Here is a 27,260-nt window from a genome sequence, read left to right as displayed (position 1 = left end):
GCTTGGGCAGGAGATGACTGGGAGGAAATCCCAAGTGCCAGGGAGCAGCAGAGTAACAAGTACAAGAGATGGAAAATTATTTTTATTCCATGATGACTAATGAGACATAAAAAGGAAACAAGAAGCTGAGTATGTAAACTTCTTTCCTATACTGCAGTATGTTTGCAGAGATTTATCTTTAAAATCCATAGGTCCTTTCTTGCTGCTGGTAAATATAAAGATGCCCACAAAAACACATTTAAATATTGTTTATGGCTGTTCCCTATATCTTTAAAATGTGGGCTGTATGGAAAGTTTTTTGTAGTTTTATATATAAAAATATAATTTCTGGTGCATACACAAGGTGCTTTGTCTAAATATCGACTTAGGGTTGGGCACACAGTATAAAATATTCCCCCAAGACACAGCGTATACTCAGTCACTGGATAAAATGGCATTTGCATTTTTCCTGAGAAGGACATTTGGATAACAAGTCCGATCTTGCCTCTGTTGGAGTCAGCCAGAAGTTTCCATTGACTTCCCTGAATGCAGGATTCACAAGTACTTGCAGATCTTTAGTGAGGTCAGTTCTTTGCCCCTCATGCCAGTACACCCAGCAGAGAAAAAGAGTAATCCTGCAAAGAGCTGAGCCCGTCAAAGTGAGGGAACTAAATACAACTGAATACTTAAATTCAAACCTTGTATCCCCTGTTTTCATGAAGAGCAGTCTTATATTGCACTTAATCCCATCTGAGTGTGGGTTACCCTATGACCTGATTATGATTTCCTGCCTCTCTTGTGTTGGATCAATTGATTACGGGGTGAGTTGGATGAGTTTATTGTTCTGACAGAGAACTAGTCCCTGCTGATAATCTGAGCTGCTGTTACCAGCAGACTCCTGTGATCGCTAGCTCTGCAGAAGTGGGAATGGGGAGCGACAAAAGAGGGGGAGAGGAATCTGTGAGAATGGAAATGAGACTTGGGGCAGCAGCCTGCAGTCTGTGGAATTAACGTGAAACTAAGGATAATTGTGTGAGTTAAAGTTATCAAATCAAACCCTCAGTCTGGCCTATTTAGGTACTAAAAACTTACTCAAACTTTTATTGACTGAGCAAAGTGAAGGGACCAAGTCTGCTAGAATTGTGGCAGTGAAGATACTCTTAATGTTGTTGCAGCAGATGCGTTTTGTCCCTTATATTTAAGGACTAACATCGCACGGGTTTCTATTTGCATCAGGCTGAGAAAAGCCTAAGTGTACATGCTGTTTTCTTCAAGAAAAATTTCATGGCTGTTTAAAACATGTTCTAAATAATCTACTAAAAGCATTCCGTCCTTTCAAAATCTTTTATTGACCTCTTCACTTAAATTTCAGATAGAGGAAGGAAGAATTATAGGAATACATATTGGTGTAGTTTGGGTGGGAAAGAATAGTTCAAGGTACAGTCATACTTTTTTTTTTTTTAATGACACCAACTTTCCAGTCACTTCATGTCAGGACAAATGCATGATGATATCAACAGAGACTGTATTAATAATTTCCCTAAAGCAAATGAGTAAGATGCAGAAACTTTAACCTCAGAGTACTGTACAAATAAAGAGGGCCTCTCAAATAAACATGCTTTTTTATCTCTAGTGCTGCTGAAACCAGATAGTGCTGCATGTCTGTCTCATAGGCGATACCACGGCAGAAATATCCAAGAGGTGTGTGGTGGAGGTTGCTGCTAGCAGGAGGCTTTTAGAGACTGAAGAATTGTACAGCTCTTTCTCACTGTTGCTTGATATGGCACCTCTGGAGTGTAATGCAGTGCCTGTATTGCATTGTAGGCATCCTCAGAGCTGGGGCCTGGAGACTGTCTTGACAGTTTGTTGAGATGTGTACTGGCAAGAAGGGAGAGGAGCTCTGGATGCCTTGAGAAGCACAGCTGCTGTGAAGGTTCTTGCTCACATCATTTGTCAATGGCAGTAAAAGATGTGACTGCTCACTGAAGCAAGGATGCTTGATTGTGTATGCTGGAAAAACCCAGAGCTTTCCAAGTTACATTTTGCTGCTATTTAAAATTATTTGTTTCAGTTGGAGGTGTTCTCAGTTTTTTTTCTCCATAGTAACTGCTCAAAGAAATTCTTCATAATTACTGTGTTCTGCTCCAAAGTTAGGTCTAGTTTATTTGTGGTGGATGCCTCTGAACTTTATAAGCTTTTTTTTGGATCTTTTAAAAGGGAAAGGTCTCTATAAACAGTTGTTGCACTCACAGACCACTTTGAAGCCGTTGACTCTAGGGAATAACTGGAAGGTTGCTGGGTTAGACAGTTGCAGTCCTCTGCCACAGTGGGTGACTGGTAAGCTGAGAAAGAAATATATTTGTGTGTGCAGGTAATTAAGGATGTGTGATAGTGCATATAATCTGTTGTGAAGGGCTTTTGATTTTTTTTTTTCTTGTGTGGCTTTTAAGCGAAAGGAAATTGTGGAGATATATTTTAAGAATTTTCTTATTCAATTAGTTGTTCTTAAAATTTTTCTCTGCTTCATTGGTTGTGGAGCCGTCCTTTCAAAGAAAATGATCTGCTCTTGCTTTTACATACTCCAGGTCACTAACATTAACCTGAATAGTGTTGAGTATTCCTGATTTTTACCTAGAGTTGTCCTGTGCATATTTTAGTAGGCTGTCCTGCTGAAATAGTCTGGCTGAATGTCTCTGATCTGTACTCTTAGTTTCTGCATGCATTAATAATGCTTTACAAATTGCAGTAGTGATGCATGCAGAAGGAAGCATTCTTACTCTTAATGTACTGACTTTCTCCACTAGAATGGCTTTTGTTTGTAGGTCTGTAATTCTAATACTACTTTAATTTTCCTCTCTAGATTAAAGATTTTCAGCTTTTCCTGCTGGTTTTCCTCTATGCAGAGTTCATAGTAAGAGTGAAAAAACAGGGCTTTCAAAACAGCTTGTTTTCTGAAATTGATTTGAAATGGCTTTGACATCTTCAAGAATCTGAACCAGAATTTGTGGCTGGTTATTTTGGGGATTTTAATTATTATTATCATTATAGTAGAGAATATTTCCTAGAGCTTTTGTAGGTTTCTTGGATGTTGGTGTACTGCAAGCCCATGAAGGTGATGTCTCTGCTTTGTGTGGGTTTACTGTCTCCTCATCCATCCACAGCCAAAATAAAAAAGGAGCTAGGGAAGAAAGTAGGCTGGGGTATCTAACTAACGTGCGTTCATTGGCAGAACACACCTGGTCTGTTCCAAATGTGGGTAAGGTAGCTGTGGTCTGTAATTATAATCGGCAAGGTAATGGCCAGGTCCATCTGTAGGTACATGACTGCTGTAATCTTGCAGCTCTGGGAGTCACACCTGTTGAGAGCTGATGAGTAAAATCATCTTCTAAAAAACAAATGTATTTAATCTGAAGTTACCTAAATAACTCTGGCAAGGAGAATCATTCTTACTGGACAGTACAAAATGTAAATTGTTAAAACTCCTGCATTTTCAGAAGTTCCAGGGAATAAGAAACTTAAATTTCAGTATATTTCTTGTCCAGATCTAAACTCTCTCAGTGTTGCTCGCAGTTTAACCCTTTCGAAAGGCTGTGCAATGGGAGCGAAGTAGTGGGTTGAGAGGAGGAATCTAGCACGCAGCCTGTGGGCTCTCAGTGGCTGATGCTGGACAAATGTAACACTAACAGAACAAAACAAAAAAGCCTTATCTATGTTAAGGATTGTGCAACACAGATAAAATTATCCATCTTTTTGCGACGTGGTGTTCTGGCTGTCACCCAGCAGCTCAGCTCCGCTGTCACCAGGGCACCTGAGAAGCCTAAGAACAACCAGAGAGGAGAGGGGTGCTGGAGCAGGCCTGCAGGGAGGAAAACCAGGAAGAGGTGAAGGAGCAATGCTATCGCATTGTGGAACATCTGGCCCCACGGACCTTAGTGCTATGGATGCTTCCTGGGACCCACAGTCACCGAACTGCCTAAATGAGGATACAATGGGGGCTGGCAAGGCAGTCATGGGGTGGTCTTCCAGAAATGTTTATTCCACTGCCTGTACTAGATGCCAACACCAAGATTTCCCATTCCAAGCAGTGGGACGGAGATCCCTTCCTCTCAGACTGGATAAGTGCAGCGTCCCCCTCCACTAAGTCTCCCCTGTATAAGTAGGAGAAATAGGAGTTAAAAAGCAACCATGAATGATTCAGTGTGGAGCACAGTGTTGTACTTACCTATGATTTTGAACCTGTTATTAAGTGACTGCTTTTGAGCTGGTTAAGCAGCATGCTGACACAAATGCTTAGGTCATTCCTAGACTGGATCTTCCAGGGAAAATAAAGACAATATAGAAAATTGCTTTGGAAAGCAGTGATGTAAACCTAAAATCAAAACGAAAAGGCAGGCTGCCGTGACCAGCCGTAGTCTCGAAATATTCTCCTAAATTACAATGCATGTAAATATTACTAAGCCTGTTCAGATGGCTGTTCAGTGTGAATACCCTGAATCGAGTGACAGGGCTGCAAGGGTGGCTTTCATTGTGGTGTATGCTGCTGCTTTTTGGAGCAGGATTGGTGGGGGGGAGTTTAACAGTGTCTTGGTAATAGGCCCCAAAATCTAATTTACAGTGTGCCTTTTCTCCTTAAAAAAAAAAAAAAGCGCTCACTGGCAAATAATCTGAAAGAACCCAACATCTCAATAAGACGTGGTCCCTCCCCTCTGCTGTGTTCTGAAAGGGCCCATTGTTTCCAGGTTTCAAGGTGGGCTCATTGACTTTCATGTTGCCATGGAACCAGCGTGTTTTTCTTCGTGAATGATACTTGCTTGTAATCTCAGAAGCTTTTTCAGCAAATTAACACAGGTGATTTGTGAGTGGCCCTTGGTTGGACTAAAGGCCAGTGAAGGACCTCTTTGATTAACCAGATGAAGAAATACAAGGAGTAAAAATAAAGTCTTGGGATAAGCCTTGGTTGAGAGAGGGAGGTAACCAGAAATTCTGCTAACTCCCTATTTCTATTCTATGTAATGCAGAAAGGCTGATGTTGGATTTACACGCTGGTAGACTTAAATGCAAGTAAAGCTCTGTTAAAACTTAGAATTTAAAATCCACAGCAGTACTATGGAGTTACCTAGATGAAAAAGGAAGAGGTACTTTTGATGGTAATTCATGGCCCACACAGTTAAGCAAGATAATGCTAACTTGTTTAATAAAACTATGCATGCATTCACATTTTGCTCAATACATATCAACATACTAATACAACTGTGTTCAAAAATTTAGATGGAATAGCTTTTCTGACCAAAAAATGCTGATTCAGTGAACTCAAGGAATTTGAAGCAATGGACCAATTTTTGTTGACCTTTTGTACAGGAAGTTACAAACATTTTGATAAAATCAGAACACTTTGCATCTAGTCCTGTCATAAACTTTCATGTTTAGACATTCAAATCAAGATTGGATTATTTCCTAAAAGATACATTGTAGTTCAAACAGGAATTAAATTGGGAGATGGTACAAGATGATTGCAGAAGTCCTTCTGATTTTGTAGCACTTGAAAATGTGTATCTGTCTCTTGAGCTGGGAGGTTCATTCTGGCTGAGACCAGGTTGTTCTGGTATGGCCAGCTTTGAGCCAGGTCTCAAACGAACTTTGCTTGGGCCCAGACTGACTCCTGTGGTTCCACTCACGAGTCTTTGTGCCACGTTCCCTGGCAGTCCAGAAGAAGTAGAGTTTAGAGGCGGGGTGGCATGACATGAAGACAGGGTGCCAACACCAAGCCGGTAAACCATCCTGCTGGGGAAAGAAGTGTAGCATCACTGTGAATGTATCTGCTGAAGTCTGGCAGTGCTGCCCAGTTCCAGTTCAGTGCTGGGAATGACAGGCTTGGGCTGTCAGGGTGGGTGATACAAGTGCATATCAATTTGGCACTTAGTAAAACATAATGATATTTCAATGATATTGTGTTAGACACATTTTCTGTTGGTTCTGAGAGAGTCCTTGAATTGCTGAGCATGTTCTCGTCTCATTGAATCTCTACAGGTTGCTCAGGATTTTGTAGGACTAGTCCCTGTGGGCCCAGTGTCAATAAGAACAGTTCCTGTTATTTTTAGAACATCTGTTGTTCATGTCACAAACCATGATATTTTTCAACTGGAGTCAGTGTAAAAGTTAGAATCCAGTTTATTAATTAAGGAGAAAATGGAGTAGTCTTTTCTTAAAACAATACAACTTGAAATAATGTGCAAATGAAAGTTTGGTCCTTTCATGTCTGCGGTCACTTGTTTTTTTATTATCTTGCTTTCCAGTTTAAATTCTGTAGTCTATTCCATTTTTATGTCCTAAAGTTTCACACTGAAAGAACATGGGACAATGAGGCAGGCTGTACAAAAACACATGGGAGAAATTAGTAAGCAATATACAGAAAATTTTTTTGTTCTTCCATTAGACTTTCTTCTTCTATTTGTCATGTTGTTATCATGCTAGTAGCCAAAAGAATAGAAAAAAATGCTTCTCAAGTTGGCAAAGTCCTTGAAAAAAGTTGTTTGGAATAGTGTGGGTGTTAATTTCTCAGAAGACATCTGTGCTTAGCTAGCATGTTGCATAACTAGGCAGTACATTTTTTGCTCGTAGCACTAATCTTCATTCCTTCTACACTTGTTTGGTTTGCTGTTCTGAGTGATAATGTTCAAGGTTGGATATTAAATTACCAAGAATATTCAGTAGTGTGCTTTCTACATTGCATATAGAGCACCTCTGAGTCTCATTGGTAGGTGCTGTATGTGCAGGGGTGTAGTGCGGATAATCCGTTGTCATGCTATGCCTAACAGCTGAGAACAAATTAATGCACTCAAATTAATAACCATTTAGGACATCTTGAAAGATTAGGATGAGTTTTTTGGTGGTACTGATTCCATAAAATAGTACACTAGGACAGTGTCCATTCTGAGCAGTAACTTTTTTAAAATCTTCTTTTTCTTTAGCAAAACTTCTTTTGAATATAATGGCAACTACTTCTTAAATGAAGAGCCTTACCCTCCAAGTCCTCCATGTTTGAGCAATTCTAACTCTCCACAATAATGCAATTGATCCTGAGGGACTGCTTGAGGGAGAGGATTTATAGAAGCAGGTCAGAAGATGTTAATTTCAGTGAAACTTAGTGATTTTTATTTACCACTGCATTGGTTTTCCCTGTTTAGGTGACATCTGTCCTTTATTAGCTCTACTGGGTTTCAGGGAAGCTGGGGCAAGGTAATGCCTTAAACAGAATGAGTATGTTCTTGCAGGATAACTTTGTTACCTTACAAACTAACTTCTGTAAACACACTTACTTGCTTGGGGTTCCAGAATCAACTAATTGCTTAGCCTTGCCCATGTCTTTGTGTTAATTGGTTGAGGCTTCATTTTAGCTGCTTTTACTTCCTGAGCTGCATTTTTTCATCCACTTATGAGAAGTCCAGGCAGTATGTCTTTACTTAGACAGTACTGTATCCAGTAGGTATATGGGGATTAGAGGGTTAAGCATTTTAACAAGTCACCATTTCAGGCCTTGCTTGCAAGGGCACACACCTGTTGATAAAGATCTATGCCTTTGGCAAAAAGAGTTCTGGAGATTATATTAAGTAGGCATTTCAGTTCTAAATTGCATCAGACTCCACAATCTAACTTTGTAGATAGTTTTAGTCTTTCTGATGACAGATTTTCCTTTGCATGGTTTAGTAAAGACTGAAAAAAAAAATATTTCTTCAAATTTCGTACCAGGTTCTATGACAAACAAGACATCTGAAAGTTGATGTTGCATATGCTTACTATATGCCTTTTCTTGTCTGTAAGACAATCTGAAGGCAAAAGCCTTGTTTTCCACCCCATTCCGCCCCATATAGAATAATACAGGAAACAAAAAATCTAAAAAAAAGTGTTACATGTATACAGAAAGAAAAAAGAAAATTAAAAGGTGAAATTAATCCTTTGCATTGTTTTCAATTTGTGGAGTTTTGATAATGATGTCTCAACAGAGTATCCCTTCATATTTTTCTTAACTGTTGCTAAAAATAGTTTCCTTTTGTCTCAGTTTTTCCTTCCCTTATCCAGTGCTAACCATTACATTTGTGTTTATGTTTTATAATATATTGTTCTAAAGCTAATAGCCTGCTTAGTAACCTAGATACACACTAAAAAATAGGATATTTGTAAATAAAATGATACATTTATTCTGCCAGTTCTGTTTTTTCCTTTTTTGGTTTCCTTAGTACAAATGTTTGTGGCACACATTGTCTCAGATTTAATCAGTACTTATTCCTCAGCAAATATACTCTCATCCTGTCAAAATACTGCATCAAGCTATACCTCGTCTGATCTGTTTAATCTAGATAAATGTTGTAAAGGCGTTTTGTCTTTTCCTGTTCCAGACAGGTAAGATTATCCGTAACGGAGATTGTACATTTTGTCTTGGCAGAAGTTTGCAACATCCACAGTTGATGAATAGACATCCGCTCTACTTAGAAGTGTTACTTGAAATTAAATAGGCTAACGAATAAATTAAATATATGAGTACACAATTAAACTACTTAAATTTCTTTTGACATTTTATAGTTGTTTAACTCAGTTTATATTTTCTCCTTTCCTTTCTTCTCCTTTATCAGTGTCACTAGGAAGAGGAGCTAGCATGATAGCCATGGTCTTCTCCAACATGTGGAACACATCCTTATTTGGTTTCTCAAGTTGCTGTCTAATTTACATCTGGCTTAACCGAGTAGTGATGTACTCGCTGGGTAGACAGGAGAGAAATCTCTTAGCAAATCTGTTCTGCCCTGCAGGGAAGGGCTTGACTGGCTGAATTGCTACGAAGGGTTGTTTTACCATGAAAGGACAGTTTGCTTGCCTTCTTTTGCAAAGCCAAAGTCTCAGTGAAATGAGAAGGGCAGCCCAGAAAATCAGTCTGAACTAACAGCTGTAATACTAAACACAACATCCTGTTGTGCACATTATGTGCTATATGTAAGTATGATGAAACTGGATTTATTCTGTAGTAAGAAAATTGCTGGTTGATTTAACACCTTGGATTCATTAGATACATTACAGTCCTCCCTCAAAGTCTTGAGTGATCATCTTAAATTGTGGACTGTGGTGCTATGTTTGTTCTGCACACATGTCCAGGCTCAAAGATAGGATCCAGGAACTTTTCCCAGGGGTTATGCCATTGCTGCTTTATAGAGCAGAAAGAAGTGCAGAAAAACACACTTTCATTTCAAGGTTCCTCTGCAAATTTGGCTTGCCCCCTTCTTTGAATTTCCAGGGCCCAGGTTCAAGTCTCCACAGAGCTGTTGTATGAAAGCAAAGCTAGAATAGGGTAACTGAAATGGCGGGAGGAGCTGTCTCTCTCAGAGTGACAGTTGTTTTATTTGCCCCCATGGGTTTGAAAAAACTCTTTTTCACTGGGAATGCTGCTCAGGTAAAGCTCAAAAGGCCACAAGGAATCTGTTGATGTAGATGGGAGCTGGGAAGGAAGTTTTCTCTATGAAAACCTGCCTGGTCTCTGAGTGCTTTTCTGTCTTCCCAGACGCACAGCAGCCTGGGCCTCCAGGCTCTTGGTTTCACACGCTGCTGAAACCCAAGCTCCTAGCTGCAGAGTACAAAAGGTGTGCCCAGAATTCTTTTTCCAATGTTAAAAACATCCATTTTATTTAATCCTGAAAATACTGATTTTTCAGGATTTTTTTTTCCTAACCTTTGTTGCACATGGAATGAAAAAAATGTCTGAAATGTAGTATTTCCAGTAGATAAAATTTTTGCCCTCCCCGTCTCCTCCCAGAGATGGCTTGTTTGAAAAATGCTTTGCAGGACCACCGCTGTGTTTGTAGAGGACTTTGAGATAAGTGTCCTTTTATAGATAAGCTGTCTTTAGAAACATATGGTTATTATCATCAGTATGATAGAGACTCATCAAAGTCACTTTACTGTCTACAACTGTGGTTAGAAAAAGGAATTACTTTAATAAATGCATGTTTAGTTATGTAAGCCTGCTTGCATGGTGATATCTCAAATGCATACTCCTGGGTTTTTTAACATAATTCACTTTTCCTGATTTTCTACCTGTTGCTTATTTTTTTCTATTTCTGATATTTTTATAGTATTGGAAAATTCTTAATTGCCAACTGATTTATCCTCTGTTAGGGACTAAATGGGAAGCCTTTGGACTTGAAAGGGAGTTTAGACTGCATTTGCTGCTTGGATGGGCCTTCTTTGAAACTACTTTTGCGGAGTTATAGGGTACGGAAGAACATGTCTGATTTTACTGTTATTATTTTTGTTTGCTCAGTTTAAAGTGCATGCAGGAATATATACAATTTTAAGCATGTACTATATGCATCATTCATTATTTTTCATTTTAACATGAAGAAACTATTTTTCACTGACATTTACGCTAGTGCAATATGTTTGTAGATGGTACAGCTGATCTGGTGGCATCTTATGTTTCTGATAAAGGGTAAATGACCAATCAAGATTGCAAAGTAGTTAGCAGCCAAGAGCTGATGGTTGCGCATCCCTGGGAGAAAAACATGTTCTGACTTGGTAAGTCCACTCCCTGAAAATAGAAAGAGTATAGTAGAAATAGTATACTAGAAATAGCATAGAGGATAGAGGAACAGCTCCAAAGATGTTTACTTTAAAAAACCCCCAATTTTTCTTAATTATGCTTACTACTATGGTGCCCAAAGGTTAGTTAACAACAAGAACCCATTGTGCGGTATCCAAACCAAACATAAGAGTAGCAGACATCTTTTTCCCCCAAAGGAGAGCAATGTCTCAGTGGTGCTACTCTTTGAAGTACTTTTTGGGTGGAGCACAAAGTGCTTTCCTTGCTGCTTTTGTGATTTTTATTAACCAAGAACATGCAATGTGCTTGGTACTTTCCAGAGGTGATGTAGTAAGTCCTTACTAGAAGACTGGATGAACATGACACAGTGGGATGCCTCACTATACTATTTGCAATGGATTTAGTCTATTCGTGCTTCAGTCAGTGGCAAAACCTCCAGGGATATTAGCAAGGAGGTATCCAGATATAAGCCAGCTCGTATTTGCAGTATCGCAGAGTACAAGGTGAATAGAGATTAAATGGCTAAATGGGGAAAGAAAGCAAACCGGTGAAGCTATAGAGACAGAGGTTAAAGAGTTAATCATGTTGGTACTATAATAGGTAGTTTTCTGACAGTTGCAGGAGATGGCTGCGTATATTTTTATTTAGACAGACTATAATTGTATAGACTTTCAGCTGTTTGGGCATTTTGGTCCTTTTATAACTTGTGATGCAGATCTTCTATTTAAAAAATAGGATGAAAGGTTAAGTGAGAGAAAATGAGTTGACTGAGTTATTTATCTGTCCCATCCCAAAAAGAAGAATGAGTAGATTCTCATATTGTAAGTGAACTGGAAAAGCTGGGTAAACTTTATGCCTGTGGGCCATAATACTTTGCTAACTAAACCATTTATGCACATGGGAGTGGTTCTTAGTTGGTTCCACCCTGTCTGCAGCTGATGTGCGCCATCCTATTTTAGAAATTTAGTCTGGGGTAGGTGTATTAGTAACCTGAGCAGACAAATGCCACTGCCATATCCATTAATTTGAGATACAGGCAGAGTTAACTGATAATGTATAAAATAGAAATGCTCAACCCATCTATGTATAATTTCCATTATTTATGACAGACTCCAAGCAGCAATGATTTCTTGCTACAGGAACGTTCTTTTAAAGTAAACCCTGTTTTTTAATCATTCATTTTCTTTTTTTAAAACTGTAGTCCTCTGGTAATTAAGGATGAGACATCAGAGCTTCTTAATCAGAGTCTATTGATAATATGACAAGGGCTTTGAGTGCAAGGCATTGTATGAGGCTATTTAGTGCAGATTTGGAATCCTTACTGCAGTTATTAACAGGAATGCTTGTATTCCCTCTCCAAAACATGAATTTTTGTGTAATAAGAATTATTTTTCAAAATAATGCAGGTGTTGAAGTAGTCCTGGGCATTTTTATCGTGTACCATGTCATGGGGAGGGATACAGAAGGTTTTCTGTGTACATATTCTGGAAATACTAGTGGCATAAAAATAGCTGATGACACTAAGTGTGTGGTGTGGTTGACGCGCTGGAGGGAAGGGATGCCATCCAGAGGGACCTGGACAGGCATGAGAGGTGGGCCCATGCGAACCTCATGAAGTGTACAGCAAAGCCAAGTGCAAGGTCCTGCACATGGGTCGGGGCAATCCCAAGCAAAGTAGAGGCTGGGTGGAGAATGGATTGAGAGCAGCCCTGAGGAGGACGACTTGGGGGTGCTGGTTGATGAAAAGCTCAACATGAGATGGCAATGTGCACTTGCAGCCCAGAAAGCCGACCATATTCTGGGCTGCATCAAAAAAAGCGTGACCAGCAGATCGAGGGAGGGAATTCTGCCCCTCTGCTTTGCTCTCACAAGACCTCACCTGCAGTACTGCGTCCAGCTCTGGGGTGCCCAGGACACGAAAGACATGGAGCTGTCCAGAGGAGGCCACGAAGATGAACAAGGGGCTGGAGCACCTCTGCTATGGAGACAGGCTGAGAGAGCTGGGCCTGTTCAGCCTGGAGAAGAGAAGGCTCTGGGGAGACCTTACAGCAGCCTTCCAGTACCTGAAGGGGCCTACAGGAAAGCTGGAGAGGGACTGGTTACAAGGGCATGGAGTGACAGGACAAGGGGGAATGGCCTGAAGCTGGGGAGATTTAGATTAGATGTTAGGGAAAAAACTCTTCCCTGTGGGGGTGGTGAGGCACCGGATTATTTTCGTCATTTTGCTGTGGAGAGAGGTAGCTGTCTAGGTATTGCCAATGTCTATGGAAACGCGTGTACTTGGGTATTCAGTGCTGAGGTTAACCTTTTCCTAATCCTGACAAGGAAGAAATCTGGAATAATCTACACAGCTTATTTTGTCCTTTGGGCTAATCACACAAAATGTGTGCCCCATTTCAGCTAAAAGCTACATGGCATATTTATTTAAAATAAGTGTCAAATAAAAGAGAGAGTTTCACACACTTCCCTCTCTGTGTTTTGGAGCTTCTGCTATGCTAGTAAAGGTATTTTCACCTTTTTCAAATAAATTATTCCTGAAGAGGTAATAGTGCTATTTGGTTTTCCATTTCTTTCCATGTCATGTTCAGAGTCATCCCTAACAGGGAAGGGCAGGCAGTTGTACTGCTTTGGTCAGAGGGCAACCTTCACGGGAGCTGAGGGAAATCAAGGATGCTCTTGTCTTTTGTGCAAGAGAGGTAACACGTACTCTTGATTTTTTTTCAGGGTTGCTCTATGCTCAGGTCTATTACTCTGTCCTGAGGGCTGTTTCTGAGGCCTTCGCTGAGGAAAACCAGTACGTGCCTAAGTTGATTTCTGTTTAGCAAGGCATTCAGCTATGTTCTTTGGTCTCATTGAGGTCATCAGATTTAAGCACGGATCTTAACGCATTGTGGAATTGAGTCTTTCAATGTTTTTTTCACTAAAGATGTGTTTAACAGTGTATAGCAATGTGGAGCCTTGCTTTTGGAAAGGTCACGTGTTTGTTAGGGAAATAAAGTAATAGTTAATAAAGAGATTCAGAATACTGCTGATATGTGTACTGTACGTGCACAAAGTTGAAAAAAAGCAGAACTAGGGGAATTATGCCTATTTCTTTTGCCACTAGTTGATTTACTTTGTTTAGGAGAGAAAATGAGACTTTAGTGGAAGAAACTGGTGTAAAAATAATTGAAAGCAACAGCATTCTTTTGCACAGGATTGGCGATGTCTTCAGGAAGGGATGGTTACACAAGTTGTATTTCTTTGACAATACCTTCAAGGATGCAAACAGAATAGCAAAGGAAAAGGAACCTGACTAGAATCCGTGCAAGTGTTGTTTGTTCAAGTGCAGCAATGGTTAACGGGCTGTAGATCCCATTTTACAACTTCCATCTCTGTTTTACACAGTGTTCTGATGCTGGCTGAGTCAGCCGAGCCTGCAAACCAAATTGAGGGCACAAATGTGTCGAGCCACTTCTGTTAAGAGGCTCCGCTCGTGTTCGTAGCTACGCATTTCCTTGTGCTCATCGCACTTTTCACTGGCTCCCCAGGGGAGAGACCAAGCATCCTTATACCATCTGTCTCCCACACATAAGGCTATATTGACCCCTAGTGTAACTCCATCAGAGTAAGCAGTTAAATCAGAGATTTTTTTTTTTTTTTTTTTCCTCTGACTCAAATCCAAAAGATACAGAGAGAGATTAATAGTTAGTTTTGGAGTGGAAGGTCTGATGCAGCTCCCTCCCTTGCTTCTTAATCCATAAGCATTTTGCCGAGAGCATCACTAAAAGCACAGCCGGTTTCTACCAATGTTTTCCTTTGGTTTTACCATTTGATTGTCAGCTCTGGATCTTTCATTTAAGAAAGGGGGTTTTAACAGGTGGCTTTGGGGAATGATGCATTTGAAAATAAGATGCATATAATTTCTGCAATATTTTCAAAGTTGGTGGTCTGTGTTGTCTATAAAATTGGAGGATGAATCACAATGAACGCATTCCAGCTTACCTTCTGGGATATGTTTTGCTGATAAGTACTATGAGCATTCCCTTGACTTTTGATGAAGATTTTCCTTCTCTAGTATTTTTAATTGTCAGAATTGTTTACAGGATGAAGGAGCTGAGTCACTTTCAGGGCCGATGCTTGTCCACTGACCCAGCTGTATCTGGAATGAATGCAAAACTGTAGAAAGGGAATAAAATTATGTAGAAGGACTTGTTATATTCACCTCAGTTATATAAGCCTCTGGACAAGGATTTTGGTTGAAATGGATGAAGTTACTCAAGTTACTATTGTCCTGATTTCTGTTGCAGTTCAATGGAAAGCTTTTGTATTCAAAACCAAAACCTTACTTCATACCATTTCAAAAAAATGTCTTTAATGAATGACTTTTCATGCAACAGAACTCTGTAGATGTTGAGTAAAGAAAAGCAGGATTGAAGATTCAGTTGTTGGAAAGCAATGTCCTTACAAAATACACTGAATGCAATTTTTTTTTCCCCCCACTTTAAAGAAAAAAAAGGTTCAGATTGTTTGACAGAGGAATGGCTAGTTTCATTGTGAATTTGCAGAAGAGTCGTCTACAGGATTATAATTATCAGGGATTTCTTTTTGAAAGTGAAACATTATATTGCTTGCAAATGCTTTACAGTTGGTGAAGTTTGTGCTCCCATTTTGGCAACCGGTTAGAAAAGATGAGGCAGTTTTAAAGATGGCTCTAAAAGATCCATGTTAATATGAGAGGTTGATAGCCATAATTGGACTTGAAAACTGGCTACAACACTGGAAACTTCAGCTGTGTGGAGGAAAAAAAAAAAATCATGTTTCATCTATTACACAGCTTTTTGCAAGGTACTGTCAGAAGTAGAAGTGTAGCTTGAATTATGTTGTCCTTTCAGTCCATGAATGAATGAATGCAGCTGTTCATGAAAATTTGTTTCCAAGCTATATGCATACCTTTAAGGTTGTGTGAAATCTTGTATGTATCACAGGGACATTTAAGGATAAAGTGAGAAGCTGTCTAAAAGCACAGCAGATAATCCCCCATTCTCTGCTTATGAATTTTCTAACCTGCTAACAGGTGTAATGAGGTCTGTGGCCATTTGTATGCCCCAAATATAATAAATAGTATAAATAAAATAATGAATAGTATACTTGGCAGCTGTCACAGGCAAATTTGTACTCTGGAAACTCTTACTAGGGGAGTTCACAGAAATTGATGACATTATTAGTATGAGTGAAAATTACTAAAATGAATGAAAAGTCTGCAATCTCCAAATTCCATCCAACAGATAAGAAATGCAAGTTTCCTCAAAAAATGTGAGTCAGGCAACCCTTCTAGAATTTGAAAGACATCAGTTCATTTTTGCTGTGTGTATAAAGTGAAAGATTTGACCTTTAACATTTATCTTGTTTTGTTTTAAATCTAATTTTCAAAGCAACACTCCTGTCTCACTGGCAGGAATGAAAGCAGGGAGTGGGTATGGGATGGAATTTGCTTCAGTCAGAATTTGTCCCTATAGTTTCTCTAGGCCAGGATTTCCTCCAAGTTTTGTAACCTCATGTGTCATTTGAATTGGAGGAGGGTTGGTGTCTATTAGTAACTATCACTTAGTCTCAGCTGCCAGTTAAGATATTTGCCAGCTCTATGAAATGAATGAAAACATTTGAGGACATTGGTTAACCGAAGAAGTCAGTGAACCCTAAAATGAATTAGTATCTTAGCTACAAATTCACGTTTAATAGCTCCATTTGAAAGACCTTTTGTGCAGTAAAAGATAAGCTTGTGGCTTTGTGTTGTGTCCTTGCTCATGTAAGCTGTAAATAAACTGTCTGGTTTTAACTACGTGTTCATCAACTAATAGACTATTCAGGAAAAAAAAAAGAATCTACAGCTTTGTGTAATCCTATCAACAAAACTGAAAAATATCAGAAGACAGAGCTGTCAGAGCCAGATTCAAATCTGTTAACATCAACTAACCAGTATGTAACATTCTTACTGCTGCAGTGTTCAGAGGCCCGTCATTCCCGTGGGACTGTAAGAAGAATAAGGTGGTACTCAGGACAAGAGAAGGGCTTCAAGTCTGGCTTTACATGTGGTTTATGAGTTTGTATTTGAACTCTACAGATTCTTACTTTTGAGTGTGTGTATTTTGCACTCTAATCCTGTTAGTCAATGAAAAATGCTTTTTCAGGCTTGTCACAATTTTACACCAGATTTTAATGTAGCAAATCATAGGAGAAATTTGTAGGTGTAGAAAGTGGAGACCTTGAGGACAGTTTCCACCATTTTTTTTCTTTTCTTTTTTTTTTTTTTTCTCCACTGCTTTGCATTCTAGACACTTTTGGTGCTAATGGCTGGAACCGGACTGGAAGGTGATGCTTTGGAATGAAATGCTTTAGCAACAAAGGAAAAGTGGCAGTCAGTGAGTCTTGTCTCGTACTGTGACTGGCCACTGTGTCATATCAATCTCCATTGAAAGGGCTTACTAGGTCATCAAAATTGTTAAGTCTCTTGCCTTCATAACTGGAAGGATGTTGCCTTCTGCTTAAAAACTCAATTTCTCCTGCATATACTTATGGAAGCTTATACATACTTGCTCTTGCGCCAGCATTGTTCTTTCCTCTTAGCTAGTTAGTATAAGGCAACCCAGTGTTCCATCCCTGAAAGGCTCTTAAATGACACATTTATCATCAGAGGGGTTTTCAAGCTCTGTGCCTGTGCAGAGTTCATCTTTCTTGAAAGTGACAAAAGCTGTGCACTGAATTCCAGCTAAAATTTTACTTTTGCTTGTACCATGTCGGTAAGATCTCTGCTGTCTCACTTTCCTCTTGAATGGATGTACAGCTCTGAGGCAGTATGATGATGTGGCCTGAAAAAGATGAGTTCTTAGGTGAGGCAGTTTGCTCAGAGCCTGGTATCGTCTTTCTGTTTTGTAGTTACTCAGGAATTTCTCATCTGCTGCTTCCCATTGATTACCTGCCCCCCAGCTTGAAAAAAACCTTCCTATTATTAGTTCCTAGGCTTCACCTAGCTCTTAATACTATTAAAAAAATCTGAGCAGACAGGGCAATTAAAGTGGGGAACCTCACTAAGAAAAAAGCTGAAAGGAGTTCAGGCACTTGATATTCTTCATGGGGAAAAATGTGTTTTGTATTTTCATTTTATCTGATGTTTTGCTGGCATGATTAATTTTATTCTCACCTGTTCAATATTTCACTACCAAACAAATCCCAGCAACTGTTTTCATAGAATCTAACTGGCAAGACTGTCAGTTTATTTCTGCTCTGTGACACCTCATGGTAGAAAGAATTATTGAAACCATTTGCTGCATCATGTTATGCTATCTTTGATGGGTCACACTGCCATTTCGAGTGCAGAGATTGCTGTGGTTCCTGGTTTATCTTTTTTTTTCAAGGATTTCTTGCCTTGAAGAAGTTCTTTCATGTCAGTAAGGCAACTATGTATTAACACATGCATAGCAAAGTAGAATCTACTGATTTCAGAGGGAGGAGTTGAACATGTGGAAAAGTGTTTTCAGAACTGGGCTCTAAATTCTGTAATACAACAACTAAAAGAATAATAGACAAAGAAAATGTTATAATGAATTTAATTCCTAAAGGCCACGAAGGCTAAAAAGAGTAAACTTAACACAGGAGCATTACATAGCTCATGAAGTAAACAGAGCTATTATGTTTCATTAGTTTTTTTACTGTGAAATTTTGCAAGGCTGTCTGAATATCTGGTAGTGTAAACCTCATTTCCTTATTAGTCATTGGCACATATAGGATCCTGAACTGTATGAAAGATGTTAATTTGAAGATTCGAGAAGTTTTCATTATGCTCCATTTCCAGCTTTTGAGTGTGAAGTTTCTTGTTAGGATTTTGCACTGGGCCAGACCAGTCCTTAACTGGAGTTGGGAAGTTACTGGAAATAAATCTGGGTGTGGGGGGGGAATTTCATCTCTGCCATATCTCTTTATGCAAGTCTGAGATTCTATCACTTTCTGTTTTATCATCAACTTTTTTGTCATCATCTTTTTTTCCTCTTTTGTCATGGGCATGCCGTTTTCTCAGTGTACTTTACATCCTCCAGTTTTGCATGCTGGCATTCCTTAGAATCCATTCTCTTCTAAAAATTCCCAATTTATTTTCCCATTACTGCTGCTGCCTCTTTAATTTCCTCATGTTAAAGATGATGTTTTTAACCTTTCTGCTTTCATTTCCCAAAGCATGCCCTCATCACATTCCTCTGCTGGCTTGTGGGTTCACCCTCCTAGCTGATTCAAATTGGTATCTTCAGTCAATAGATTTCAAGTCTTCTGCAGTTGACAGAGCAGAAGTTTTGAGGCAAAATTAGGCCCCAGCTCATGCATCTGAGCTGTTCTTCCTGGAAATTGCATCAATTTATTTACTCCTGCCTGTGCTGCAGATACAATTTTCTTTGGATTTGCAGGCAGGGCCTTCAAGATAATTTGTAGCTATTCTGTGGTCCTGTGTGTTGCTCTGGAGAAGCTGGAATGAACATGAGTCTGGGACACCTCCTGTGGCATCACAGCTGTTAGGGTTCTTTACTCTCTTTGGCTTCACTCCAGAACAAGCTGAAGTCAATGGAAAGATTCGAATGACACTCCATCTAAATGAATCAACTGTGCATAAATGCTTGATGGAGGTACACCAGAAGCAGGAGAGGAAAATTGTTCTTACACTGACTCTTGTTTTTAATGTCATTTTAAAAATAGTTTTTCACTCATATCAATACTGCTTAAATAAAGTGGGTTTTTCTCCAATGAAATGTTAGTGATTCTTACGTAAGCCTGAAATTAAACTCAATTAAACTCAGTATGTATGTTGCTCAGTGTATATTATGGCTATTTAAATCTCAGAGAATGTATTTTTTTTTAATGGTGCTACTATTTTATGTTTATATTTTCTGTTTTGAAAACCTTGGTTTACTTCTAGCCAATGAAATTAGTTCATTTCTGTTTGAATGGTAGCACTTACCACCATAACAAGTACCCTTATTTCTGTAATTCTTGCTGTTTCTGAGGAGCCGTATTCATCAATCTGAAATATGTCAGAGCAGTTGGAAAAATCGCTTCCCTGAATGCATGCACAAAACGAGTACGAAGGGCCCATGCATACGCGTTCGCATTACAATCTATAAATGTTTGAATGACCTATGCATTCATACATTTGAATGGAAAAATGTATTAAAGCTATTCAGAAGAGAACACTGTGGTCTAGAATCTTACATGCAGCCTTTAGACTTGTATTCATAAATATTATGCACATGGCTGTTTGCTATTTAAGTAGCCTTGGAGTGTCTGATGTCAGCCACTTCCCCTAAATAAAATACTTAGAACATGTAACACCTGGTTTGAAGCCAACTGGCTTTGGTTTGCTTCCTTTTCAAATGCTTTCATTCACAAGTGAGCAAAATGACTCCTCATGCTGTGAAAAGGAATGTAGAAATGCATTGTGAACACAATTTTACTCAAAATAGGGACATATTTTCAATTTTTAATAAACCCCAGTGAGAGTTTGAGCCAGCTCCCAATAAAATCAATGGAAAGATTTCTTTTGAGTTTAGTGGGATTTTCACTAGAACCAGATTTACTAACCCACATCACTGTGGGGAGCAGCACAAGCAGCGGGGCTGGAAAGAATCCTTGCTTTCTGTCCAGTCTCCTGCCACTGCGAAGGACCTGAGTGCCACCAGAGATGGGGATGGTTTCTAACAAGGTGAGCTTCAGTGCTCTGAGTCAGCAGCTGTTGCAAGGCAGTGACCTTAGAGGAGTCCAGACCTGCGATGAAATAAAGTTTCTTTGCTATTACTCACTCTTAGGAGGCAAGCAGAATTAACAGAACCATAGGACCCAAAGGCTCATACAAATGACTGTTGGAACAAAGAATAATGAGTCCAAATTCCCACTGCAAAACATGCGTATAATCATGACAAAAGGTGTGTCTGGGTGCACTTCACTCTTAAGTCTTCTTAGAATACTTGTGATCAGAAATGACCTCTCAGCAGTGTGTCTGTTAAGACAGGAACCAGTCTTTATGTACTGAGCCCTTGCCAATGTACATTGCAGACTCAAATTCATGCTGATCATTCCTTGTCTGAGCAGACAGTTTGGAGATGCTCTTACAGTCTATTATTTAACCTCTAGATGCAATTTCTCTACTCTTTGTTTTAGTTGATTTTTGGTTTTACCTTTACTGCGTTAAACTTAGTTTTATTTCCTGCTGCCTAGGGTCAGAATTGCCTGCATTGTGTTTCCTGTTATGGGACCTCTGTTGCGATGTATCGCTCTTTGTTGTGCTCAGGGATTGTATTAGATTCTACCATGGGATGTAGATCCAAAAGCCCCATATCTAATAAGGTCTTATCTGAACAAAACTGCCAAAAAGTCTGCAAAAGTACTGTCTGCTTATTTTTTTTAATTCTTGATGCCTCTTAGAATCGCTTGAAGGTTGTTATGACTATTTTGCAGCAAGAGATAATGCTCCCTTCAGGCTAGGGAAGTATGGGAGGTTGTATTTAAGGCTTTTTGTTAGTACCTGTTCATGCTATGCTGCCTTAAAAACAGGGTGTATAGAGGGTGTTTTATTTACCTTTAACAGAAAACTTATCGAGTGATGTCAGACTAGTTACTTTCTTTGAGAAAGCTGATGCAAAGAAGTTCAAAAGTACATGAGAAATTTGCGTGAATTGCCTTTCATTTTTCATGTTCCTTACTGACAGATGTCGTCAGGAAATTTTAAAGGCTTTAGAAATATTTTCAGTGAATGCTTTTAGTAAGAAAATGTTCAGTTCTAGTCTGAGCTTGTTTCAGCACTTAGTTTGGTGATGCTGATATGAGGAGCTTAAATGTTTGTTCCATTCAGAGTTCCAAAGCCTAAGGACTGTACCTGAGCACACTTGACAGTGAAAGGCAGTTTCCTTAGAGAGTGGTGTTCTTAGTGAGTGGCTAAATTACAATGCTAAATTGAACTTTTTTTTCCAGGACTGTTACGGTGTTGTCAGTACTGTTGCAGGGCTTTTGGCAGCCCAGTATTTCAAGCCTGTTGAGTGTGGGAAGGAGTGGGTCAAACTCTCTAAACTAATGTAGTTGACTTTGATGTACTGTCACAGTCTGTATTAGCTGGGAATTAAGTTTTTGATATAGGGACTTCAGCTTTACATAAATATTGTAATTATCCTTGAAATGAGTGATGCTAGTCCAGCAAACTCAGAATATATTTTCAGACTAAATCCAAACCCACGGTGGTTTGCTGCTGTCTTCCTTGCACATCTATTCTTAGTTAAAAATGCCACCTTTCATCCAGGGGTTTCTCTGTTCTTGTGGCTCGGGGGATGCAGCTTCTTGCTCTTAGAAATGTGCAAGGACTACAAAATTAAATTTGTCTTGGTAGTTCTCATTGATGTAGAGATATTTGGGTATGCAGGATGGCTGAGGCACAAGCTCTAATTATTGATTGTGATCCTAGTCGAATAGTCTACAGGGTATCTCAGAACGTCATCTAGCTCTATGGGGTTTGGTAGTCTAGAAAGCACTCGTGGCCTTGCAGAATAGCACCAACTTGTGTAAATTCACTTGTTCTCAAAGGATTTCTAAACCAACTTTTTCTGTCTGTTTGGTGATTCTGAAAATGACCCAATTATGGCAAAGTTAAAATGTAAGTATATTTTGCCACTTCCCAGCAAATTCACACAACAAATCTAACTTAGGTGAAAAGTGCTGATACAAAGCGTTTTAGTTAAAGATCCCCAGCTGACAAATAGTTATGAAATTCAATTTTCTTCCTTCTTTCTTTTTTTTTTTTTTTTAATAGGGTGGAAAGAAGTCTTACAGTGGGCCATGTGGGGGCCGCGATTGCAGCGCTGGATGCAAATGTTTTCCAGAGAAAGGTGCACGGGTAAGTTTGTTTTCACTAATACAGCTAGTCCTTGTGTCTCTTACAAATCTTTTCATAAATAAATAAATAAACCCCAAGTTCACATGTGTCATTCTCAATCTAATGACCTCATGAAACAAGGGAAATGATGAAGACCAGCTGCCTTTCAAATGTCCCTGGCCAAGATTTTCAAAAGCTGTTCTAGAGGTTTACAAATTGCTAGCTTGGCAATGAGTCTTCAATGGAATCTGATTTCCTTATGTGATCTGAGCCGTAGTTCAAAAAAGTCAAATTTATTAAAGTAGATTACAACAATTAAAAAGGAAAATCAAAGTATTATGAGCTTCCAGCACATATTTTGCCCAGTCCTTACTGTAATAGCTTCTGTTTGTGGAAGTGTTTTTGACTTTGGTATTTGTTTGTGAAGGAACAATAACTCTGAATGAATCTAAGCATTTCCCTTTGAAAAAGTCTTTTGTTTAGCTAAAGCCTCTCTCTGAAGTCTGCATTTGAAGCAACCAAATGTTTAAGCAAGTTTTCTGTAAAAAATCTTTAATTTGTTTTGATTGTTTGAAAAGGTTGTAACTTTCATCTTAATGCAGCTGGTTGTTTCCTATCTTAGGGTAATGCAGAGCTGCTGACTTCACTCTGCCTTCAATTACAATGTTTTTTTTTTTTTTCCAGACACCATCTACTTAATATGTTCTCTTAAGGTCTCTAAAGTGTTTTAACATGTATCAAAAAGAGTCTTACAGATTTTGCTTATGGAGATGAAAGGAGGAAGGAGCTGCATTATAGATACTTGAAGAATTTACTTACACGGGCTTAAGGAGAAGGGAAATAATACTAGTTGTCTTGTTTAATAAAGCAGTTATTCTTGCTGAAATCGTATTGAAAAATCATCCTCTGAAGGAAAACAAAAGAAATCAAGTTTTACTTAAACAGTAGCAATCCTGATTTTTTCCCCCTGTGTATTTCAGAAACACAGTATGGGTAAATTCAAGGTATCACTTTCTAGGACTAAGGAAAATGTTGCTATTTAGAAATGATTGTCAGCATGGGCTTAAATGTTTCCCTAATTGCAGATAGACTTGAGCATAAATTCTTAACTGATAACTGATAATGTGTTTGCTCTGGAAGCAGAAAAATTCTTTCAAATCATTATGTGGCAGGGTGAAAACATGTCTAAACAGATAAGCAGAAGAGCTCTGCAAGGAAGTTCTCAACGTAACCTAGAATATGAGCTAAAGCCAATTGCTCAACACCTTTTGTGATTAGATACAGTGAGGGACAGACCTAGTTTGGTTCTGGAACACAATATCCTGTAAATGCTTTGACTTTTAGATAGCAATGAGCATCATTATTCTGTCTCTTTACATTCCCAGGGTTCAACTTGATTGTTTGAACTGGCCACAACACTGTTGACCTTGCAGTTTGAGCTCTTGGCATCTCTTTTGTTAAGATGTCACAAAGATTTTAGGCTGTTTTCATTGCTGACCTGAGAACTCATTTGGCTTTTAGCTTCTTTCTTATGTGACCTGTATCGGTAGACATTTTCAGTCCTTCGAACACGTGTTCCGTCCTACTGAGAACTGTCCGTGGAGTAAACTTTCTGTTAGAAGTGGTAATCTTTCCCTTTTACAACACTACTTCCATCAAGCCATACTGAGCCCTGCTGACACCTTCTTGGACATCTGCAGACAGCTACTGGAGTCCTGCCATGCCAGAGGATAAGGAGGTGACTGGCTGAACTGGGAAAGGGGATGGTGTGATTATGTATCCTACAGCACAGCTTGTTTCTTGGAGGTGACTGTACAGCCTGAGGCTAATTCTTTGGCTTCCTGCCTAGCTGCTACTCTGTTTCTGCAAGACCTTTAAGTTCAGAACAGGCAAATGGGAGATGGGGCTTTGCCAATGCCCTGAATCCATATTTTGTTTAAAAAAAAAGTTCAGCTGTCAATTTTGCACAATTAACCAGATCCGAATAAAGCTAAGTTTTCTTTTCAAAATAAAGGAATAGCTAAAAAGGAGAAGAAAAATGACAATAAGCTGACAGCTCAAAGAAAGTAATATAGGCAGTGTCCTTAAATGTCCTCTTCTCTGGATGCACTTCTGATCGTATCAAGCTGTGATGAACTTGTTTCTGACCAGATACGTTAAAAAATTTATTTAGGCAATAAAAATGTCAAAAGTGCCTAAGTCCCACTGCCTGATTAGTGAAAGATATTTCTAGAAATGGGATGTAGACATGTAGAACCCCCATGTCCCTATGTTCTTAGTTTTGCTGCAGACTGTTAGTGCATGTGCAAGATATTAAAAAAAAAAAGAAGAAAACAAGTATAACCTCCTTATCTTTAAGATGGAGCTTGGTAGAAGGACTAATCTTTATAAAGTGAGTCAGCTCTTTGTGGAATAGATTGGGATTCTTTTTAGAAGGCAAGGTGGTACAGTGTCTAGGAGTCGCTTATGGGGTTCTTCTAGCAGAGTGGTAAGGCACGTCTCCTACAAGAGCAAAATTTCATTTGTTAATTGTTCCAATGGCTTGCATTAACTTTGAAAAGCCATAATGCCAGCTGATACCCATTTTAGGCTATTCAGTGAAGTTTAATGTGATCCAATTTACTGTGAAGCCTGCACAAGAAGAAATCTGTTGTGGAAGCATCCTTCGTATTAGCCGGTGATTCAGAATTGATCCTTGTGTCTAATACTAAGTTAATGAAAAGCCTGGCTTTATGTAATTCAATGGCAAAACTCCTGGGCCACATTGCAACCATTCTCCCCTCTTTATCAGTTCCAATTTCATAAAGATTCATGGGTAACAGCCCAATGATTTGTGCAGAAGTCCAGTTCTTAGTGGAGAGGTGTTACCTTCACTGAAAGGTCCTACCTAGGACTTTTCTGGAAGGTTTCTCAGAGGTCACATGAAAAGACTAAACTGAGTTTGTGGCTCTTGCTACTTAAGTGCACAAGAAGATACCTAGTTAAGCTTACATGTCAAATGACAGTTTAAGAGTAAATGTAATAGCAGGAGAAGCTCATTGAACTGATGTTGGCCAGTTATAAATCTAGGAATTTTGGATATGGTTGTTCAGTTTGCCTAAACTGCATTGTTAGAACTTATACTGACTTTAATATGAAATCTAAAGTAATACTATGCAAAGAAAATGCCAGGTAGCATCACAGAGAATATGAGAGCCCCTACCTACAGCTGGAGTCTCTAGGTGAATTTGTGGGACCCCTAAATCTGTGTGTCCCTACTCCCGTTCTTCTGGCCAGCTGAGATACCAGCTGTCCAACTAGTACAAATTTTAGGAGGAAGTCTGCTGTGACAGTGGAGGTACCCATATGTACCCTGGTGCACTTTTTGGGAAGGGAGACAGTCTGAACACAAACTTACACTTATTGAACCCATTTCTGCATACAAGTCTTACATACAGTCCTCTTTCAGAACAACAACTGATGGGTAGAAAAAGCAGTTTATATTAAACTGAAGCACAAGAAGGGAGGTGGGAAAAGCAACTGTATTAAATTATAATTTAAAGTGAGGAAGTGAATGTAAATTCTGATCCCATTCTCTATCTAGTGAAAGGCTGGATTTCTAATACGTATAGTTCCAGTGTAGGTGAGTGATCTACAGCTAGAACATTTTTGGGACTGTCAGAAGAAATTATTGTGTTTAAAAATTTGTTTTTTCACTCCCCTTTCTCACTGTCTGATCCATGGTTTATGGGCAGGGATAACGCCCTTTGAAAATTTCATGCTGTATTAATGGCTGTCTTGCTAGAAATGCAGTGCAGATAAGTCAGCAGTAACCAGGAGAGCATTTGCCTTATTTGCAGAGTTTCAAGAAACACTGAATAGTAGACAGCCTGCATCATTTCATCTTTGCAGTTCATTTTGCATGTGTTTATGATAGTGTTGGCTTTTTTGTTTTTATATACTGTCGTCTACTTTCAAACACTCAAAAAGATAAACTAGCAGACACAGTCCTTGTTGCATGTATACCTTCTCCTGATGCCTGTTCACTTATCTTGGAATTTATAACAATATTAGAGTTTGTTTTAAATTTTGTTCAACATGTGCTGGAGCTCTTCAGATGATGCTAATCTTTCATTTTTTCATTCTAAGTCCTGTCCTCACCTCCCCCTCCAAAAAAACAATTTCAAGGTAAAAAATTTAGAAATTGTTTCCAAGGCTCCACAAATTACACGTCAGAGACTGTGTCCCAGGCAGCTTTTACAGCTTAGAATTGCTGTAAACTGGGAGCACTTGATGTTACCAATTATATTTCATTTTTTCCTGTGATATGTGGTCATGTCAAATAACCTATATATTTCTTATGCATCATGTGTTCTTTAAAGCCCATTAAAATGTGATGATATAATCAATTAGAAAGCTATTAATGGCATTATAGAATCTCTTTCCTGTCTCAGAAGAAATCCACACAGAGGCTATTTGTAGCAACTGGGGTGGCTGGAAAGGAGTATATCTGCAGAAGGAGGCATTGGGTTCTGAGGACATGGTGGACACTTCACACTAAATTGAGCCTGGTCCCATGAAGTGAAGGACCACTGGAGTGCATCAGGTATGCCATGGAACCTATCTCCAACTCAAATCCTATTTTTGTACTCCAAGACTACACTGCAATGTGAAGCAAAGCACAGTAAGTAGGAGGGATTGAGTAAGATTGAGAGATTTTGCTCAAAAATGCAGTCGCTATGTGAATTAAAGGCTAGTGTACCCAGAGATACATGAGATTCCACAGTTTTTCTCTGGAGTTAAAATGATGATAGTAAATGTAGTGTAAATTATCTATGGGCA

At 39.0% G+C, this 27,260-nt stretch overlaps 1 protein-coding gene across 2 annotated transcripts in view; it reads left to right on the top strand.

Moving 5' to 3' along the window:
- COL4A6 (collagen type IV alpha 6 chain) overlaps nucleotides 1-27,260 on the top strand; it is a 137,070-nt gene that overhangs the window by 25,503 nt on the left and 84,307 nt on the right. For both annotated transcript variants that reach the window (XM_075763625.1, XM_075763623.1), the window contains one exon: nucleotides 22,377-22,460. In XM_075763625.1, coding sequence (XP_075619740.1) covers nucleotides 22,377-22,460 — 84 coding nt within the window. The remainder of the gene's footprint in view (nucleotides 1-22,376; nucleotides 22,461-27,260) is intronic.

The sequence above is a fragment of the Balearica regulorum genome, chromosome 11 (genome assembly GCF_011004875.1).
Source record: "Balearica regulorum gibbericeps isolate bBalReg1 chromosome 11, bBalReg1.pri, whole genome shotgun sequence".
Lineage (NCBI taxonomy): Eukaryota > Metazoa > Chordata > Aves > Gruiformes > Gruidae > Balearica > Balearica regulorum.
Note: the sequence above shows the minus strand (reverse complement) of the source record. Positions and strands in the feature narration are given on the sequence as shown.